The sequence below is a fragment of the Pleurodeles waltl genome, chromosome 5, assembly GCF_031143425.1.
Source record: "Pleurodeles waltl isolate 20211129_DDA chromosome 5, aPleWal1.hap1.20221129, whole genome shotgun sequence".
In the NCBI taxonomy this organism is placed as follows: Eukaryota; Metazoa; Chordata; class Amphibia; order Caudata; family Salamandridae; genus Pleurodeles; species Pleurodeles waltl.
Genome location: NC_090444.1, coordinates 1,740,337,796 through 1,740,354,055, shown reverse-complemented (window position 1 = coordinate 1,740,354,055; position 16,260 = coordinate 1,740,337,796). Strand labels below are relative to the sequence as shown.

The following is a 16,260-nucleotide window of genomic DNA, read 5'->3' as shown; positions in this document are numbered from 1 at the left end:
AAGGCTTTGGCATACTATTACCCAGGGTACCGGACCCCCAACGTCGGACACCCAAAATCAAAGTCCACTCCAGTCTTCCAAAAGGCCATAAGCAAGCACCAGTCAAGGGACTTCTGGATACCCAAGAACCACCAAACAGAGTGGCCCTGCTGACCTGCAATCCACCCTCAAAGATGTCTGCTTCTGACTCCAAGATGCATGAATCCTGGCTGACTTAATTGTGCTGCGCCCGACCTCCCTGCCCCCTTCATCGACAAACCAGCAACCTCCAAGGGGACCCACCAGACTTATCTTTAAGTCAAAATTTGCAGTGTGTTTCCAAGTGGTCTCGTTCTCCTTTAGGCGTCAACTCCAAGCCCTTCAGCCGCTGCTCCTGCTTGAACTGGGAACCACCCGCACTTCTCCAGCTGGCTCAGTGAACACTTCTATGACTGCGACCCAAAAATAGAAGGTGACATTTGTGAGAACATTGCCTGATTTTATATGCATTTTTTATGTTTTTCCCCTTGAATGCTATGGTGTGTAATTACACACAAAAACAGAACATTTTCTAAACTTTGAAAATTCATAACTAAAAAAGTACTTACCGGCTATTGATGATCTTGGTCTTAATTTTTTTTATAAAAATCTAAAGTATTTTTGTTCATTGGTCTTGAGTTATTCTTCCGAGTGTGTGTCCACATTATTGATACTGTGAGTAAAACAAATGTTTAGCACATCTACAAAATAAGCCCAACTGCTCACCCACACCACCACAAAAGCAGAGCATTAGGGGATATGCTTTTTACCTCTGGGTATCAAAGTGGGTTGCTCGGACTATCCGCACAGTGACTATCACTTTTGCATACTATATAGATCAATAAATCAATTAATCAGTTTTTGTAAAGCCCGGCTATTCACCCGTGAGGGTCTCAAGGCGCTGCCTCCTACAGGGAGCGATGTCCAAGTTTCGAGGCCCCCTCCCATTTGTTTTAAGGAGCTTCCCTGGTGGATGGGGTCTCTAATAAGACTCTGGGAGGGAGCCATGTGGCCCCCTTTCCCTTTAATTGAAAAAACACGGTTCTGGAAATAGGGTCCCCAGGGCCTAAGCAGGCTCAGGGAAGGAGCCAGGTCGCTCCCTCCCAATTCATTTAGAAAAAAACACCCTGGAGGTATGAAGCTCCAAGGCCCTAAAGAAACTCGGACAGGGAAACCAATTGCCTCCTCCCTTTTTGTAACTTTTAGCCCGGGGTGGGTTGGGGTGGCTCCACTACCTCCTCACCTTTAAAAAAAAAAAAAAGGTTCTGGGAGAGAGGAGCCCCAGGGCCAGGCCTTGTGGCTAACACCCTGCATGCAGGGTAGGCCAATAGCCCTGTAACCAACCCGCCCCCATAATGCACGAATAAGGGCTCTGTGCAGTGTGGGTTTGGCTGCCTTTAGGGTGAGTTGGCCACAGGGCCTGGCATAGCCTTGGAGTTGGCGGCACAGGTTGCCGCCCGCCAAGGTTGAAATGAGGGCCTATATGTTCTTTTGTGGAAGAATAGTACAGTTTTTACTTGACTGATGAAAACTGGAAAATTGGGAACACTATTACAATCCTATCATTCTATACACTTAGCAATAACAATGTATACCAGAATTCCAATAACTCATAAACTACATACATTTACATTCCTGTACATGGGAAATTCCATCACAGTTACTCCTCGCAGAATACACAAACCAACCCTTATAGCTCAAAAACATGTACATAAACTTTGCTGCAGAATATACAACCTAAGGCTGTAAACTTCAAATAAGTGTGCAAACAATTTGTTAAAGTTTGTTTTTAAAGCACACACAACTTCAGGATACTTGTTGGTAAACCAAAATGTCCATAGCTATAACTAGAATTAAAGGTCTTGATGCTTGGAAACTAAAATCAATGTAGTGAGGGCCAGCGGCATAATAATTGTAGCACAATTGCCTAGCAAGAATGGCAAGCACCATAGGGGTAGTTTTACTCTAAGATGGATACTGTTTCTCTAGAGTCACAAGAGCCTGTGGCTCACTGGAAAATGAGATTCACTGCTGATGCTCTACCACACAGCAGTTTCCCAGTGTGTTAGCAGCTGGAATACAGTCAAACCCCAAATTCTGTAATGACTTAAGCCTTTCCTTCACTGAAGACACTCATGTGCATAGTGTCAATGCCTCAATGCACTGCAACTAACTTGATGGTAAGCAGCACATTCAATCTAGCTTCCTGACACACCCCTTGAAACTAAAATAAACACATACCTCTATTGAAGCCTCACTGGTAATATCAAGATCCTATTCGGCTTGACGTTGACACGCTATCTTGGACACTGTGCCGTTTTTCTGGACTTTTGACCAGGAACAATTGAAGTCACTTTCCAAGCATTAGTCATAGATATTTGCTCTTTCTGAAGGATTCCCCTAGGTATTTGCCTTTCACTGCTAAACCCACTTTATGTTGGCCATAGGACTTTGTACTTTAACCCTGCAAACCAGTTGTAAAACGATTGTGCTCTCCCTTCCACACATGGAAAATAATGGCATACAGGGATAGTTGTCAGAAAATAGACATTAAGCTTCTGGGGTGTGAGATAAACTTGGTGCAATATATATTAATAGAAAAGCTTGAAACAGGCATTGCAGGAGAATATGGACTCATTTTAGCCCAGTCCCATGCCTCCCATCATTCGCACAGCAGTGTGAGGGGCAAAACCACATCCATATGTATCATTCTGTATTAACCTGCGATCAGTCTACAGGTGTTAGTAGTATCACAATAAAATTGCAAACTCTGGAGCAGTTGTGGCCCCCTCTCCTTCCTTCCCACATTCTGCGTGCTGCCCCTTTAGGGTGCCATATAGAAGGAACTGCCCTGTAGGAATGCGAAACACCTTGCACATATCGTCAAAGTGGTGCAACAAGCCAACTGCATAAAGCGTACCCACCATATCTAACTCTTCATGTGGACTTTAGAAGATAACTCTTCAATGGGAATAACCTGGTCCCTGTATCTGACCCATGCTCCATCGCGATTGGCTGGCCTTAACTTGTGTCTTTGCCCAAGTCCAATTTGACGAGATAACCGTGAGTGGTGCTGTGTGCTTTTTGGTGCTTTTTTCACATAAATATTTAAAAACGCAAACCTATGATTTTACCGATTGGTTGTTTGCCGCTTTTGTGCCATTTTATTTTGTAAAATATTCTATTTGCTAATAAATTGGTTTGGGATACTTCCTGTGTTATGTTTGCACTTTATTGCTGGAAATACTGTATAAATATCTTACACATTGCCTTTATGTTGGGCCTGACTACTTTCTGCCAAGCTACCAGAGGGTTAAGCAGATGGATGACTTAGGGCCTGACTTAAATATTGACGGATGAGTTACTCTGTCACAACAGTGATATCTTACTTACCAAAATATAAATCCCATAGGAAATAATGGGAATTCAATAGCGGTGAAAGGTATTTCCCACACCTTTGTGATGGAGTAACCTGTCCACCAATACATAAATCATGTCTCAAGTGACTTTTGTGGTTCACCCTAACAAGGACTGTGATTATTTCACCCACTACCACAGTTACACCAATTCTTACAATTTCGTAGAAAACCACATGATGCAAGTTGCTGCTTAACTATGTGGAAATGGTTAGGCGCATGCATCAAGTTGATTGCACTATTTTTAGTGATTCTCTCCATCTGGAAACATCTTGTTCCAATAGAGCCTTCTCAGGAAAAGCCCTTAAAATCTGAAATTCCATCTATCCATCAATAGGGACCAACTCTTCTTAAGATATTTTTAACAATAAACTGAAAATGACACTTCCAAGTATAAATAATTTGAGGAAGCAGTAATTTGCAGATTTACTAACTGAGCAGTGGATGGGGTAACGGCTAGGGTTGGGTGTAACTTACGTAAATCTGTGTAGTGTGAGCTTGCTGAATTACCAAACATTATGTGAGATTACACAGAATTATGCAAGAAGAGTAATCCTGCAGTGCAAAATGCACACTTGGGACAAAATGGATTCGGGAATGCGTTTTGCACCATGAAAATAGCCCCAAGTGCAATATAACATAAACAGCAGCATGAGCAGCCGTTTGCGTTCACTAAATGTTTTCTCCTGGTAGGTTTTTTCCCCAACATTTCTCTTAATTATGCAAGAACTGTGATCACATTATTATCAGCAATTCCACAGCAAAGATTATGGCGGAATTCCCAAAATTACTCCAGTTACTCAGGCATAATTGAAATTTTACTCAAGCCCGGTATCCTTCAATAAAATCACCTAATATTGTCTGCATTTTGTATTTACATGATACTATGTAAAGAACTCCTTTACACCAATGGGTGTGGTTTATGCTATAGAAAACCACAAATAAATAAAGACATATAAATAAGCAGCAATTAATGAAAAGTGGAGGATATGGAGGATATCCAAAGACAGATAAAAAGAAAGTGTGTTAAGCAAAAGTATCGATCAAAGCAAGAAATAGAAAATGTACTGGATTGGTTTGCACGATTACTCTGTTACATAGAAACCAATTAGACAGAGTCAAGAGGCATACTGTGCAACATGTACCGCTAAGGAGTCTTTGTGAGACTGAGTTTAAACTACATTGAACTGACCAAGTATTGAGGTTAATGCAGACTTTAAAGACTAGGATGTTTCTAGAATTCAGAATTTAGGGGCCCCTTCGTATGTCCAACCATTGCCTTAACAGAGGTTCAACAGGGCATACATATATGCAAGTCATCATAGAGCATACATTTGAGATCCTCATGTAGTGCTTCAGATATCACGACTATATGGGTTGTGTGTAGTCCTCCTCAGAAAACGTATACAAGATTAATGCAGTCTGTTGCGTGTTGCATGACATTGCCATGCAACAGGGCTTACATGTTGTCCCAAAACCTGAAATATAGTCCAATGCATGATCCAGGGATGAGATACAGATCAGAGGTCAGGGTCTGCAGATATGTAACCAACTGCTGGCCTATTTTTTCCCCTGGGCTGCCAATTTGATTGCTTCACTGCAATGGTTTCACAGTGTAGAGTCTATGCTGAATGGTGGTCGTGGACACAACCCACAAATATCATACTGAGACACCACTAATTATACACTATGCTGTCACAATCAAACATGGAAGTTTCATTGTAATATGCATACTGTAAAACAGCAGTTACTGATACAGTCACTTATTACTCGGCTCAGGAGTAATTTCAATTATGCTGAAGTAATCAGAGGAATTTCAGTAATTCTGTGTTGCTCTTGGATCTAGAATGACGAAAAACAACGTGATTACTACTTGCTTACTCCTGCTCGCATAATTCTGAGTAATTTTGAGGGTGGAAAGGAAATCTCTCATAAGATCACTTTTCACTATTTGTGTCCTACTGCATTTAACACTATCTCTCAGAGCAAAATACATCCTCAAACCCATTTTAGGATGTGAGGGTCCATTTTATGGTAAGTAAATAGCACTAAATACAGAGAGTAAGTTGGAGGAAAATCCTACCCAGGAGCACACTTGGTGCTATTTCTTATCACAAACTGCATTCTTGCACCCATTTTAGACACAAGGGTTCCTTTTGCACCAAGCAAATAGAGCTAAATGCCAGGAGTAAGTTGGGGGAATCATCTTTGCCAAAGAGCACATTTAGCAAGTGTGAGTGGCTCCTCCTGCCCGCTGTTTGTGTTGTATTGCATTTAGCATTATTTCTTGGCGCAAACTGCATTGTCGCACCCATTTTGGATGCAAGGAGGCATTTTTGTACTAAGAAATAGAGCTAAAAGCAGAATTGCTCTTCTTAGTTAAACATAATCTTGCAGACTTTTTGGGTAATTCCATGTGATTACGCTACACTGAGCTGCACAAGTTATGCTATTACATATTGTGACTAGAAACATCATATAGATACAGTTACAATTCTTTCATGCATAATCATCTTCGTATTAACACAGTTATGTTCTTCAAAAACATTATATGTATGTAATATTTGACTTAATAACAGTGTTATTTCTATTTATAAAAAACATGTCTCCCTTTCACTTTAGTTTAGAAAAATAGATGGTCATTATTACCTTGGCAGTCCTGCCCCACCACGCCTGTGGTCAGACCACCAAGTGCTGCAAAGTCCTCCCCCTCATGAGAAGGGCCAGCATCACTGATAGCCTCACATCTGGATGCTTCAGCTGTAAGCCCCGAAGTGCCAGAGGATGGGGTGGGGTCAGCAACTCTCACTGACCCCATCCACTCTGTGAGGAGGTAGGGAATATTCTTCCTCTCATTGGCTGACCTTTGCAAGGTCAGCCAATGACAGGAGGTGGCTGATTCTTTCTGTTCTCCCTTCCCAAAGCATCCTGCTCCTTCTGGTGCCTTTACCTACCATAGTATGCAGAAAAATTGTTTGACCTGAAAAGAAAAGAAAGTGTACAACATTCAGCAACAACTGTGAACCAACAGGGTCCAACGATTGTGGCTGTACAATAGTGTCTGCATCTCATTGGAGGAGTTACCCTCTTGGGAAACAAGTTGCTGGAGGATGACCCTGGGCCAAAGGACACATGCAGCAAAACAGTTACAGAGGAGCCTCTCCGGTCCACCCCCCCCATCATCACCATTGCAAGAAGTGAATAATGCCTAAATCAGGAAGTTCAAGCCATAAGGCAGGAATGTATGGTCTGGCTGGTGCTGCCTCCCTCAGAGGGAGCCAGCGCAGAGAGAGCTGAGGACATCGTCGCATCCATGTTTCTTAGATGTTGAATAATGTCTTGCTTCGTTTCCTGGGTTGCCGATTCAACTGGGCCTTTTTCAGTGCATCAATGTTTAAAAGTGGTCCATGCCAGCTTCAGGTTAGGTTTGGTAGAGGTGTCAGTCAAGGAGGATTCATCCTTGTCTGATGGAGCAATATCCAAGAGTTGTTTTTGCCTCAGTAAGGGTACGCATAGTGTGACATTTCCCATCCCATTCAAAGAACAATGAAAATAGGTGACCCCACTTATATTTAATGTCCATGCTCCATAGTTTATTTGTGATCAGTTTGAAGTCTCTCCTGTGCCACAGCATGGTGGGAGAAAGTCCTGATAAAGCTGTATTGTGCGCCCCCTGGAAGACCAAGTCAGTTTTCTTTCGATCCACCATGAGGATCGCTTCCCTTTCAGTAAATTAGTGTACTCAGGTCAGGATGTCAGGAGCCACGTTGGGGTGACCCGATGCAGATGCCACCCAGTAAAGCCTTGTCCAAGACAGGTGGAGGGGCATCATCATCACCCCTGATCAACTTGAGGAGAGCTGTTCTGAACGGCATGTTAGATCTTTCTTCTCCCTTTGGTACTCCTCGCATGCAGATATTATTGCAGTGGCAAGGATTCTCGAGATCCTCCTGTTTTGCCTGAAGTTTGATATGATGCTCCTCCAAGGTTGCCATATGCCACCAGAGGATTTCCTGATCTTCTGATCTGGCATCAACTGTGTGCTCAGTTACATACCTCTTGATGTCCTTAATACAGCTCTTGAGATCCGTTTTCAAAGAGACAATTTCTGAGCAGATTTCCTGGAGAAATTATGACAGGTAGTCTTGCATTATCGTAACAAGGGTGGCAAATGATTCTTGCTTGTCCTGGTTTGGAGCATTTCTGTCCTACTCCATTGCAGATGGCTTGCTCCACTTGGCAGTTTTTCTGCAAAGCATAGTTCAAAGGGGGTAGGAGGCCCAGGGCAATGTAAGGTCAGCAGCCAGGAGGTCACTTGCCAGTTACTTAGGAGAGTAGGGAGCCAAGATGTGTCGGGTGAGGTGTGTCCCTCCTTGTGCAGAATTAGCAATGACTATGGAGGGGCCTCCCTCTGGGTAGATTGATAGCCCAGGCAACAGGTTGGTCTCAGGAGCAGCTGTAAACCCCACGAGGGCCTGTATCAGGGCTCTAGGTGTCTTGACTGTCACAGCAAGTGTTGCACAGAAGGAGCCACATGGACCCGGACCTACCGGTGCAAACAAGGAACGCGCTAGGTTCATATCTGCAAACAGGCCCCCCACAAGCAAGTTTGACCAAGGGAGAGAAGTCCAGAGCCTCACACAAGTGGCAGAGCCAGTTAGACAGGTGAAGCAGAGAGGCAAAATCTTCGAGTGCTCAAATCCACGAGAGCAGCAAAATTTACCAATCACTTCAGTGACTCCTACCAGGTGTACATGTCTCTGGTACAGCTGTCCCCTCTACAGTTTCCAGGGAGCCCGCATCCTCTTCCCAGACCCCAAAGCCAGGCTCCCACAGGAGTGTCCATGTAGAAAAAGCAGAAGGGTGGGTGGAGATCCACCGAATCTACGGGGCTACACATGAGCAGGATATCCAGTGGGCATGGTAGCAGTCTCATTCACTTGGGGACCTCCTCAACTGTGTTCCCATCGCCATCAGCCAACGCAGCTCTCAGAGGAAGGAAGCAGGAGAGAGTGCCTCAAAGCAGGTCTTCAGATGTCCCTCTGGGGCACTGGGCTGTCAGACACAGGGTGCGCCAAGCGCCAAGAGTCTCCCCAGCCTCCCTCTGTGACACAATGGTGGTCATTAAGACCCTGGCGGTCTGAGACCACCAGGGGTAATGTGGCGTCCGTACCTCCAACAGGCTGGCGGTACGGAGGCCCTTATTATGACCGCGGCGGTAGAACCGCGGTCGCACCGCCGGGGCCGGCGGTTTCCCGCCGTTTTAGCCCCGGCAGTGATAATCCACCAGGGCAGCGCTGTAAGCAGCACTGCCCTGGGGATTATGACCCCCCTACCGCCAGCCTGTTTCTGGCAGTTTGCACCGCCGGGAAGAGGCTGGCAGTAAGGGGTGTCCTGGGGCCCCTGGGGGCCCCTGCAATGCCCATGCCACTGGCATGGGCATTGCAGGGGCCCCCTAACAGGGCCCCGGCCAGCTTTTCTCTGTCTGCATAGCAGACAGTGAAAAGCGCGACGGGTGCAACTGCACCCGTCGCACGGCCGCAACACCGCCGGCTCGATTAGGAGCCTGCTACCATGTTGCGGCCTCATTCCCGCCGGCCCAGCGGGAATGTCATAATGGGGGCTGCGTGAGTGCGGCCGCACAGCGGTTACCGCCTGGCGGGCGGCGGCCCGCCAAGGTCGTAATGACCCCCAATGTTCTTTACACATTGGGTGGATGTACGCTTCAAGTTTCGATTACTGGGTGGATGTATGCTTCAGGTTGCGATTGCCAGATGGAAGTCCTGTAGGTTTTCGCCCTCACTCGCACTTTCTCTATGCACTACACACCCCCTAAAGAGTCTACAAGTCATAGGAAGGATGCAGTGCAGCAGAAAGTGAGAGCAAGAGAGGTGGGGAAGCAGTGATTGCAGGCAGGGGCCAGGCATCCACTTCAGTGCTATGGTTCCTCAAGCCACGCTGTAGTGTTGCATGAGCCATCAAGCTGTCACAGCAGCTGCCTGCGAGATCTTCTTCAAGGCCCAGCTCTACTCACCATGAGCTCATGTGCCTCCAGTCATTCCCCAACAGGAAGCGGTGCAACCCCAGCCTGCCTCATCATGGGCACACACCGTGGGACACACCACAGAAAGCTAGATCAGCAGGAGTGGTAGCCTTGGTGCTCTACTGCAAGCCCACAGGGGCTATCCAGGGACATGTTCCTCCACCTGTCGGGTCGATGAGGGGCACGGTCTTTTAGATGTCATCTATCTGTTGGGTGCCAGGATTTTCATAAAGCACTAGCAGTCCTGCAGTGCCACTTGCGGGGGCAAGACGGCAGGGGGCACAACAGCATGCCAGGGCCTTTAGCTGTTGGCCTAGTCCAGACTGAAATCAACACCCAATCTTCAGTGGGTGAGTGGGAGAGGAGGTCGGCAATCCTGACCCACTGTTTTAACTTCCCGGGCCAGCCCGGTGCTGTGGATGGCAGCTGATTTGGTGTGAGGGGACCTGAAAGGTGAAAACATGCATCCTACTCCATCCCAAGTTAAGCCACGTCACCTTAGATGTCTGTTTTATATAAGTTTACAATGATTTTTATTATTCAAGCAAACAACTTAATTAATATTCTATTTGCAGTATGTGATTTGCTGCCTTTAAAATGAAAAGGTTTTTGTCCAGTGCTTAACCTATGCAGATCATTTGGTTCTACTTGATTCAACACCTGTATGTTGACAAGAACTAATAATTAAGGTTGATTTATCTAATCAGTGGCATTTTCGTCACAGTTTTAGCAAAAGCAAAAAGGATGGCAAATGTAGGCAACTTCAGACATCAGATTGGTCTGAGTAGGACTTCTATTGGGAAAACAGATATGTTTACATGGAGGTGTCAAAATGGTAGCACACTGAAATAAACATGCTTAGGCACAGTGTATACCAGTCTCACCCATTGTAATGCAAGTTTTTAAAAGCATGAATTGACCAAGAGAGGGAAAATTAATACTCACTTTGAAGGCTAGAGTACAAAATGTGAAAGTATTGTTTAAGCAGCATGGCTGTCACAGAATAAAATCCAGTTTCCAAGTTTGTTAAGTGGGGGAAGAATATATGAACAGAGACGTAAAGTTGTAAAACATCAAAAGTGTGTTCAAAGTGAACTTTAAGTGCTCTCTAGAGAAGTAGTTAAGGAAACAAGGACAAGGACAAAACTAAGTTATTTGATTGTAGGATTTAAATTGACACTATTAGAAAACTTATTTTAATACATTGGTGCTATAATGTATTTTACCTTTGAATAGAATTGATAACATGAAATCAATAAAAACTGTACTTCATAAATCTACTTCAACTATGAAAAATGTGTTTTATTCTCTATTTTGAGGGTGAAGAACTGAAGCAAACTCAGATTGTAAGTGTTTTATGTGGATTTTCCTATTTGCTTTTAAGTGTTTGTCATTATGAGTTATGATGCACTCAGCTATGATTTGTAATAAGTATTTTCATAATTCGTCAAAGAGAAAATGTGGCCTGGTACATATAGTAAAATACATTTGTAAAATTGAAAAGCACCCATTATTATAAAATACGTGTAACACCTCTCCGTTATTTTATAATTAGGCCTATGACTTAAGAAACTGTTCCACAATCACAACAAATCTTCCAGAGGTCCAGGAAGAAATTGTTACCACTCACAATTACTTCAGGAAGCTTGCTGATCCTCCTGCAGCCAACATGCTAAAAATGGTAAGATGATCATTTAGGCCCTCATTCTGACCTTGGCGGGCGGCGGAGGCCGCCCGCCAAAGTCCCGCCGTCAGGTTACCGTTCCGCGGTCGAAAGACCGCGGCGGTAATTCTGACATTCCCGCTGGGCTGGCGGGCAGCCGCCTTCAGGCCGCCCGCCAGCCCAGCGGGAAAGAGGCTTCCACGATGAAGCCGGCTCGGAATCGAGCCGGCGGAGTGGAAGCTGTGCGACGGGTGCAGTTGCACCCGTCGCGTATTTCACTGTCTGCACAGCAGACAGTGAAATACATTTAGGGGCCCTCTTACGGGGGCCCCTGCAGTGCCCATGCCAGTGGCATGGGCACTGCAGGGGCCCCCAGGGGCCCCGCGACCCCCCCTACCGCCATCCGGTTCCCGGCGGGCGGACCGCCGGGAACTGGATGGCGGTAGAGGGGGTCGGAATCCCCTCGGCGGCGCAGCTAGCTGCGCCGCCTTGGAGGATTCCAATGGGCGGCGGTACACTGGCGGGAGACCGCCAGTGTTGCCGGTCCGACCGCGGCTTTACCGCCGCGGTCGGAATGCCCATTGGAGCACCGCAGGCCTGTCGGCGGTGCTCCCGCGGTCCTCCAACCCGGCGGTCATGGACCGCCAGGGTTGGAATGACCACCGCAGTGTCCACTAGTTGTATCCTCTGGTTTAGTTACACAGTTTTAATCTGGGAGATTTTTGGTTACCAATTACTGCTCATTAACATTGGCAGAGTACTATTGAAAAGTTATTTTCACACTCCCATGCACTTGATAATCTTCAATCAAGTTATATTTGTTTAAAGTGATATAAAGTCATCATAACCAATTTCTTGGTGGCTATTTGTTCTGGGAGAAGGGTTGGGAAAATAAGAGCTCTGTTATCCACTACTCCATTTTGAAAATGTTTCCCAGATAAAGTTGTTCTTCGGCAAAATCCTCTGTTTTCTGCTTAAGATGTCCTCCAAATTCAATTCCATTTGAGATATTATCTGGCCAGTCTTCTTCCTAACCCTCTTACTGATGATGAAACAAGATTACACACCCTGGATGTTCAGAGCACATTATCCATTTTTGGATTAGGACTGCTTCCTTCTGTAAGGTTGATTCCCTTTTCGTAAACTTTGGTCTGTCTGGTAGGCGTCTGCATCCTTCTTAATCCACTATTTCTAGATGGATCAATCTGGTGATTTCCAGATCCTATGAACTTGGAGGTCAAGAGTTTCCCAGTCATTGACAGAACCAATCGGAATTATAAACATTTTAGTTTGAGCAAAAACTCTCAGTTTGAAAGTCTGAAGAAAGTTGAGGGATCAATGGGTGAATTGACCCAGAAATGCTGATTCCCCCAGTAGTTCACCATTTGTTAGAGGACTCTCAGAGGCCAACTCATAATTGGATAGATTTTTCCAACCTGGAGTTCAGTAAATCTACGGATAGGAAAAATGCAGCCCATTTTCCATGCCACTCATAATAAGGGCCTAAGTCAGTTCTTAAGTTATCCAGTAGGGGATATTCAACAACCTTCACAGATAGGGATAACTTCTAACTGCCATAGTTTATTTAATTCCATACAAATGATACATCTACAACTATTTTCATGTACACAAGTTTTCTGGATTTCAAAAATACATTTAGAATTGTATACATTCTTAAAATAAGGTTAGAAATTCTTTCTCCTTTCACTTAATATTTTTCCCTAACATGCCCGTTTGTTCCTCCACACCTCATGTAAAAATGTAGATGATTCTGTTCAATTCCACACTTTGTGCAGCAGTTACTTCTGTGTCTTTTAGTTGTCATTTAAGTGTGCAGATAGGTGTGAAAAATGTATTTAAATATGTGTGACTATCGAAATACTTACACCAGACTATGGGGGTTATTACAACTTTGGAGGAGGTGTTAATCCGTCCCAAAAGTGACGATAAAGTGACGTATTACGAGTTCCATAGGATATAATGGACTCGTAATACGGCTGGTGGTATATCCGTCACTTTACCGTCACTTTTGGGACGGATTAACACCTCCTCCAAAGTTGTAATAACCCCCTATGTGTGGACCACATTAGTATGAAATTTCCTTAATCATTGCCATGACACATGCTTGGTGACACACAACTTCAGAGGTATGTTTAGAAGTCCTAACTTAGTTGAACATATTTTAAGAACTTTTAATTCACTGACTTTCACATGTTTGTTAATATATTTTAACATACACATGAGTAAGTTACACATATTTACGGATGTAAGTGAATTCTAAGTCAGTTCTTTTTTTTGTAAACCAGGACTTGTGCCTCTTCTCAATGCTATCCTGTTCACACACATCAAATTCATGTTCAGGAACGTGGGGCAAAAAAGTATAATAAAGCATTGTTTCATCAACTTTTAATTATTTAGCAACCCAGGAGAAAAGACCTTGGAAAGGGTGATGAGTAATGAACAGAACTGAATTCATGACAACACCAAAGAGACGAAAACATTGAAGTAGTACAATGAAATGCCATTCTCTAGTGTTTTGTTCACCATGATTAGGTGAATGTCAACATCAATTCCTATGCAGATAACAAGAGCACCAATAACTCTTGCCCTGTCCCCCTTTGTGCTGGCATTGGATAAGAGCTGCCCTCTGAGGGTTCGGACAATAATGTGTATATGAATCACAACCAACCGAAGACACTGTAGGCTCAGGTGTGGGGTAATGATGTTGTTTTTTGTGTCAAGCTATAAAGAGAGCAACACTGGTAATAAATACTACTAAGATCTCTTGAGTAAAAAGGACGACAGCACCTCACCAACTACTTTATTTTTGACCTCTTTATATAAACTTAGATGAAGTTGACGGTGGTGGGCTTCTTACGGAAAAAGAGCTTTTTGGAGCCCCTTTTGTTTCATCCGAACACTACCATGACATAGCTAGTCTTACGTGCAGACTGAGTAGGTGTTTAAAATACACCGTCCTGATACCTCAACGAATAAAAAAGGTGTTTGGGATGAACTAAGGAAATTCTGCCTCAAGAAGAAGTAGCTCTATTTTACTCAAGGTGCCTGTAACAAGTTTAAAACCAAGAAGGTTAAACTAAGGAGTTTTATGGATTTTCTGTAAACACATTCCTGCCATGTTTAGCCCTATATGAGGCTGTGGCGTGATCAGGACAATGGTACCCAGGAGCTACCCACCTAATGACTACCTAGGAGTCTATGTGTGCCTTTAATGCATGTGCCTGTGAAGGATGTGCACAGATTATTTCAACTATCAGACTAGTACAGCTGATAATCCATATTGTGCTGGGATTCACATGTGCATTGGACTCTTGTGAGGGTTTTGCTTTATGCAGGAAGTAGCCCTTACCAGTCCTGCTCCGCACTGAGCACTGAGAGGTAGTAGGATGTGAAAACTGAATGAAATACTCTATCTTCCTTCATATATTATCAGACTTATTGCTTTGATTAAAGTCTAGCTTATCAGACATATTAAAAAAGTCCCTGAATTGTACTTACTCCAGCATGCAATGTTTGGTGCTCTCTGTACTGCTAAACTCTGTTAATATGTAAACTAGCACAGCCATTAAAGTAGCCTGCCCAGATCTTCAGGTATTTAATACTGGTTACTAACAATGATTTACCCTTTAATTATTCTCAATATTTCATCAAGCATTGGGATGATGGTCTTGCAGCTCGTGCACAAGTATATGCAGATACTTGTATCTGCAACCACAGTCTTCCATCATTTCGTGCAGCAAATGGTAAGTGGGTTTTTTCACTGTGTGTCTTGACATATTGAACCTGCAATTATCTGTATTTTTAATATTGCACTTATGGTATTTAAAGTGCTTTGCCGGAAAAGTTTGCATCACCCCTCTGGATAGAGCGGTGAATCTTATATCCTAATTAGATTTATTCCCCTATGTTTTTAAAGTTAACTCTTTAGCCCCAGGCATAATCTAGGCGAAAATGTAGTTTTGAATGTAAACAGGATTAAGTCCAGTGAAAAACAATGTGGCAATTTTACTCACCAAGGGCCATATTTGTGAGGCCAGTTGCGTCTCACTTGCACTGTGCAAGGTGGCGCATGACTAACACAACTCGCAAATGGGATTTATGAAACCACAGAAGGCCACCTTGCGTGGCCCTGAATGGCTCCATAAATCTGGAGTAATACAACACTGTATTACATTGCCCAGGGAGGCATTCCAAGGGTAATAGTGTGGGTGTTCCCACGCAAAACCCATAGAAATGCACTGTATTCTTTTAAATGCAGCACATTCCTGCCCTTTCCCTGTGATGCAGTACAGTGCAGAACCCTTACAGAACAAAAGAGGAGTCTTTGATCCTCAGAATGGACGGCAATTTGCAAGTTACATCACCTTGCAAATTGTGAGATACAGAACCTTATGAAAATGCATCAATCAGGAATTATGCATGTTCTTACACGTTGAGAAATCTTCAACCTAGATTGCACACATATTGAAAACAGAGCCTTTGACTGCTAAGGATTTTATATTCAGAATAAGAAAAAACTCATGTAGAGTCTGACAGAATAATTACTTTCAGCACCCAAATTACACAATGTGAAGGTCACACTTGTTAGCAAAAGCAGAGCAAACAACAGCTGCTCAGGTTCTATTGTTCCTGTGTGTTTGGTTGCTAAAAACTTTTACAGTGAATTGTGCACTTCACACTAAAATTTTATAGGGAATGACACACAATTATGAAAAGTGGCATAATGTCGTCATTTACAGAATTTCACATAATAAATGGAATGAAAAATCACAAACTTATGCAGATGTATTTTTCATTTTACCAAGGCTTATTGTTGTGGGAATTGAGTATCATTACTGATGAATTTCAATGGTTTGCTGTGTTTTAGCTGGAACACATACTCAATTTTTTACTGTTTCTGTTAATATATAAATATATATATATATATATATTTTTTTTTTACGGAAAAAACAAAGGTTAAAGTACTGTTATAGTTAGGTGAGTTAGTCAGTGGCAACATTAACATTTTGAAATAACAAAAACCAAAGCACTGTTTATGACCTCATATGTCACTCATGACATGTTCTATGACATAATTTATGACATTATTGATGCCATCT

At 43.5% G+C, this 16,260-nt stretch overlaps 1 protein-coding gene across 5 annotated transcripts in view; it reads left to right on the top strand.

Annotated features, from left to right (window-relative positions):
• The window catches only part of LOC138297429 (cysteine-rich venom protein-like), a 260,633-nt gene that overhangs the window by 107,775 nt on the left and 136,598 nt on the right, over positions 1–16,260 (top strand). Inside the window, exons 3-5 of one of the 5 annotated variants that reach the window (XM_069236789.1) lie at positions 10,797–10,823; positions 11,033–11,158; positions 14,814–14,904. In XM_069236789.1, the coding sequence (XP_069092890.1) occupies positions 10,797–10,823; positions 11,033–11,158; positions 14,814–14,904 (244 nt within the window). The remainder of the gene's footprint in view (positions 1–10,796; positions 10,824–11,032; positions 11,159–14,813; positions 14,905–16,260) is intronic. The other 4 variants (XM_069236790.1, XM_069236791.1, XM_069236792.1 and 1 more) reach the window with 4 other exon arrangements.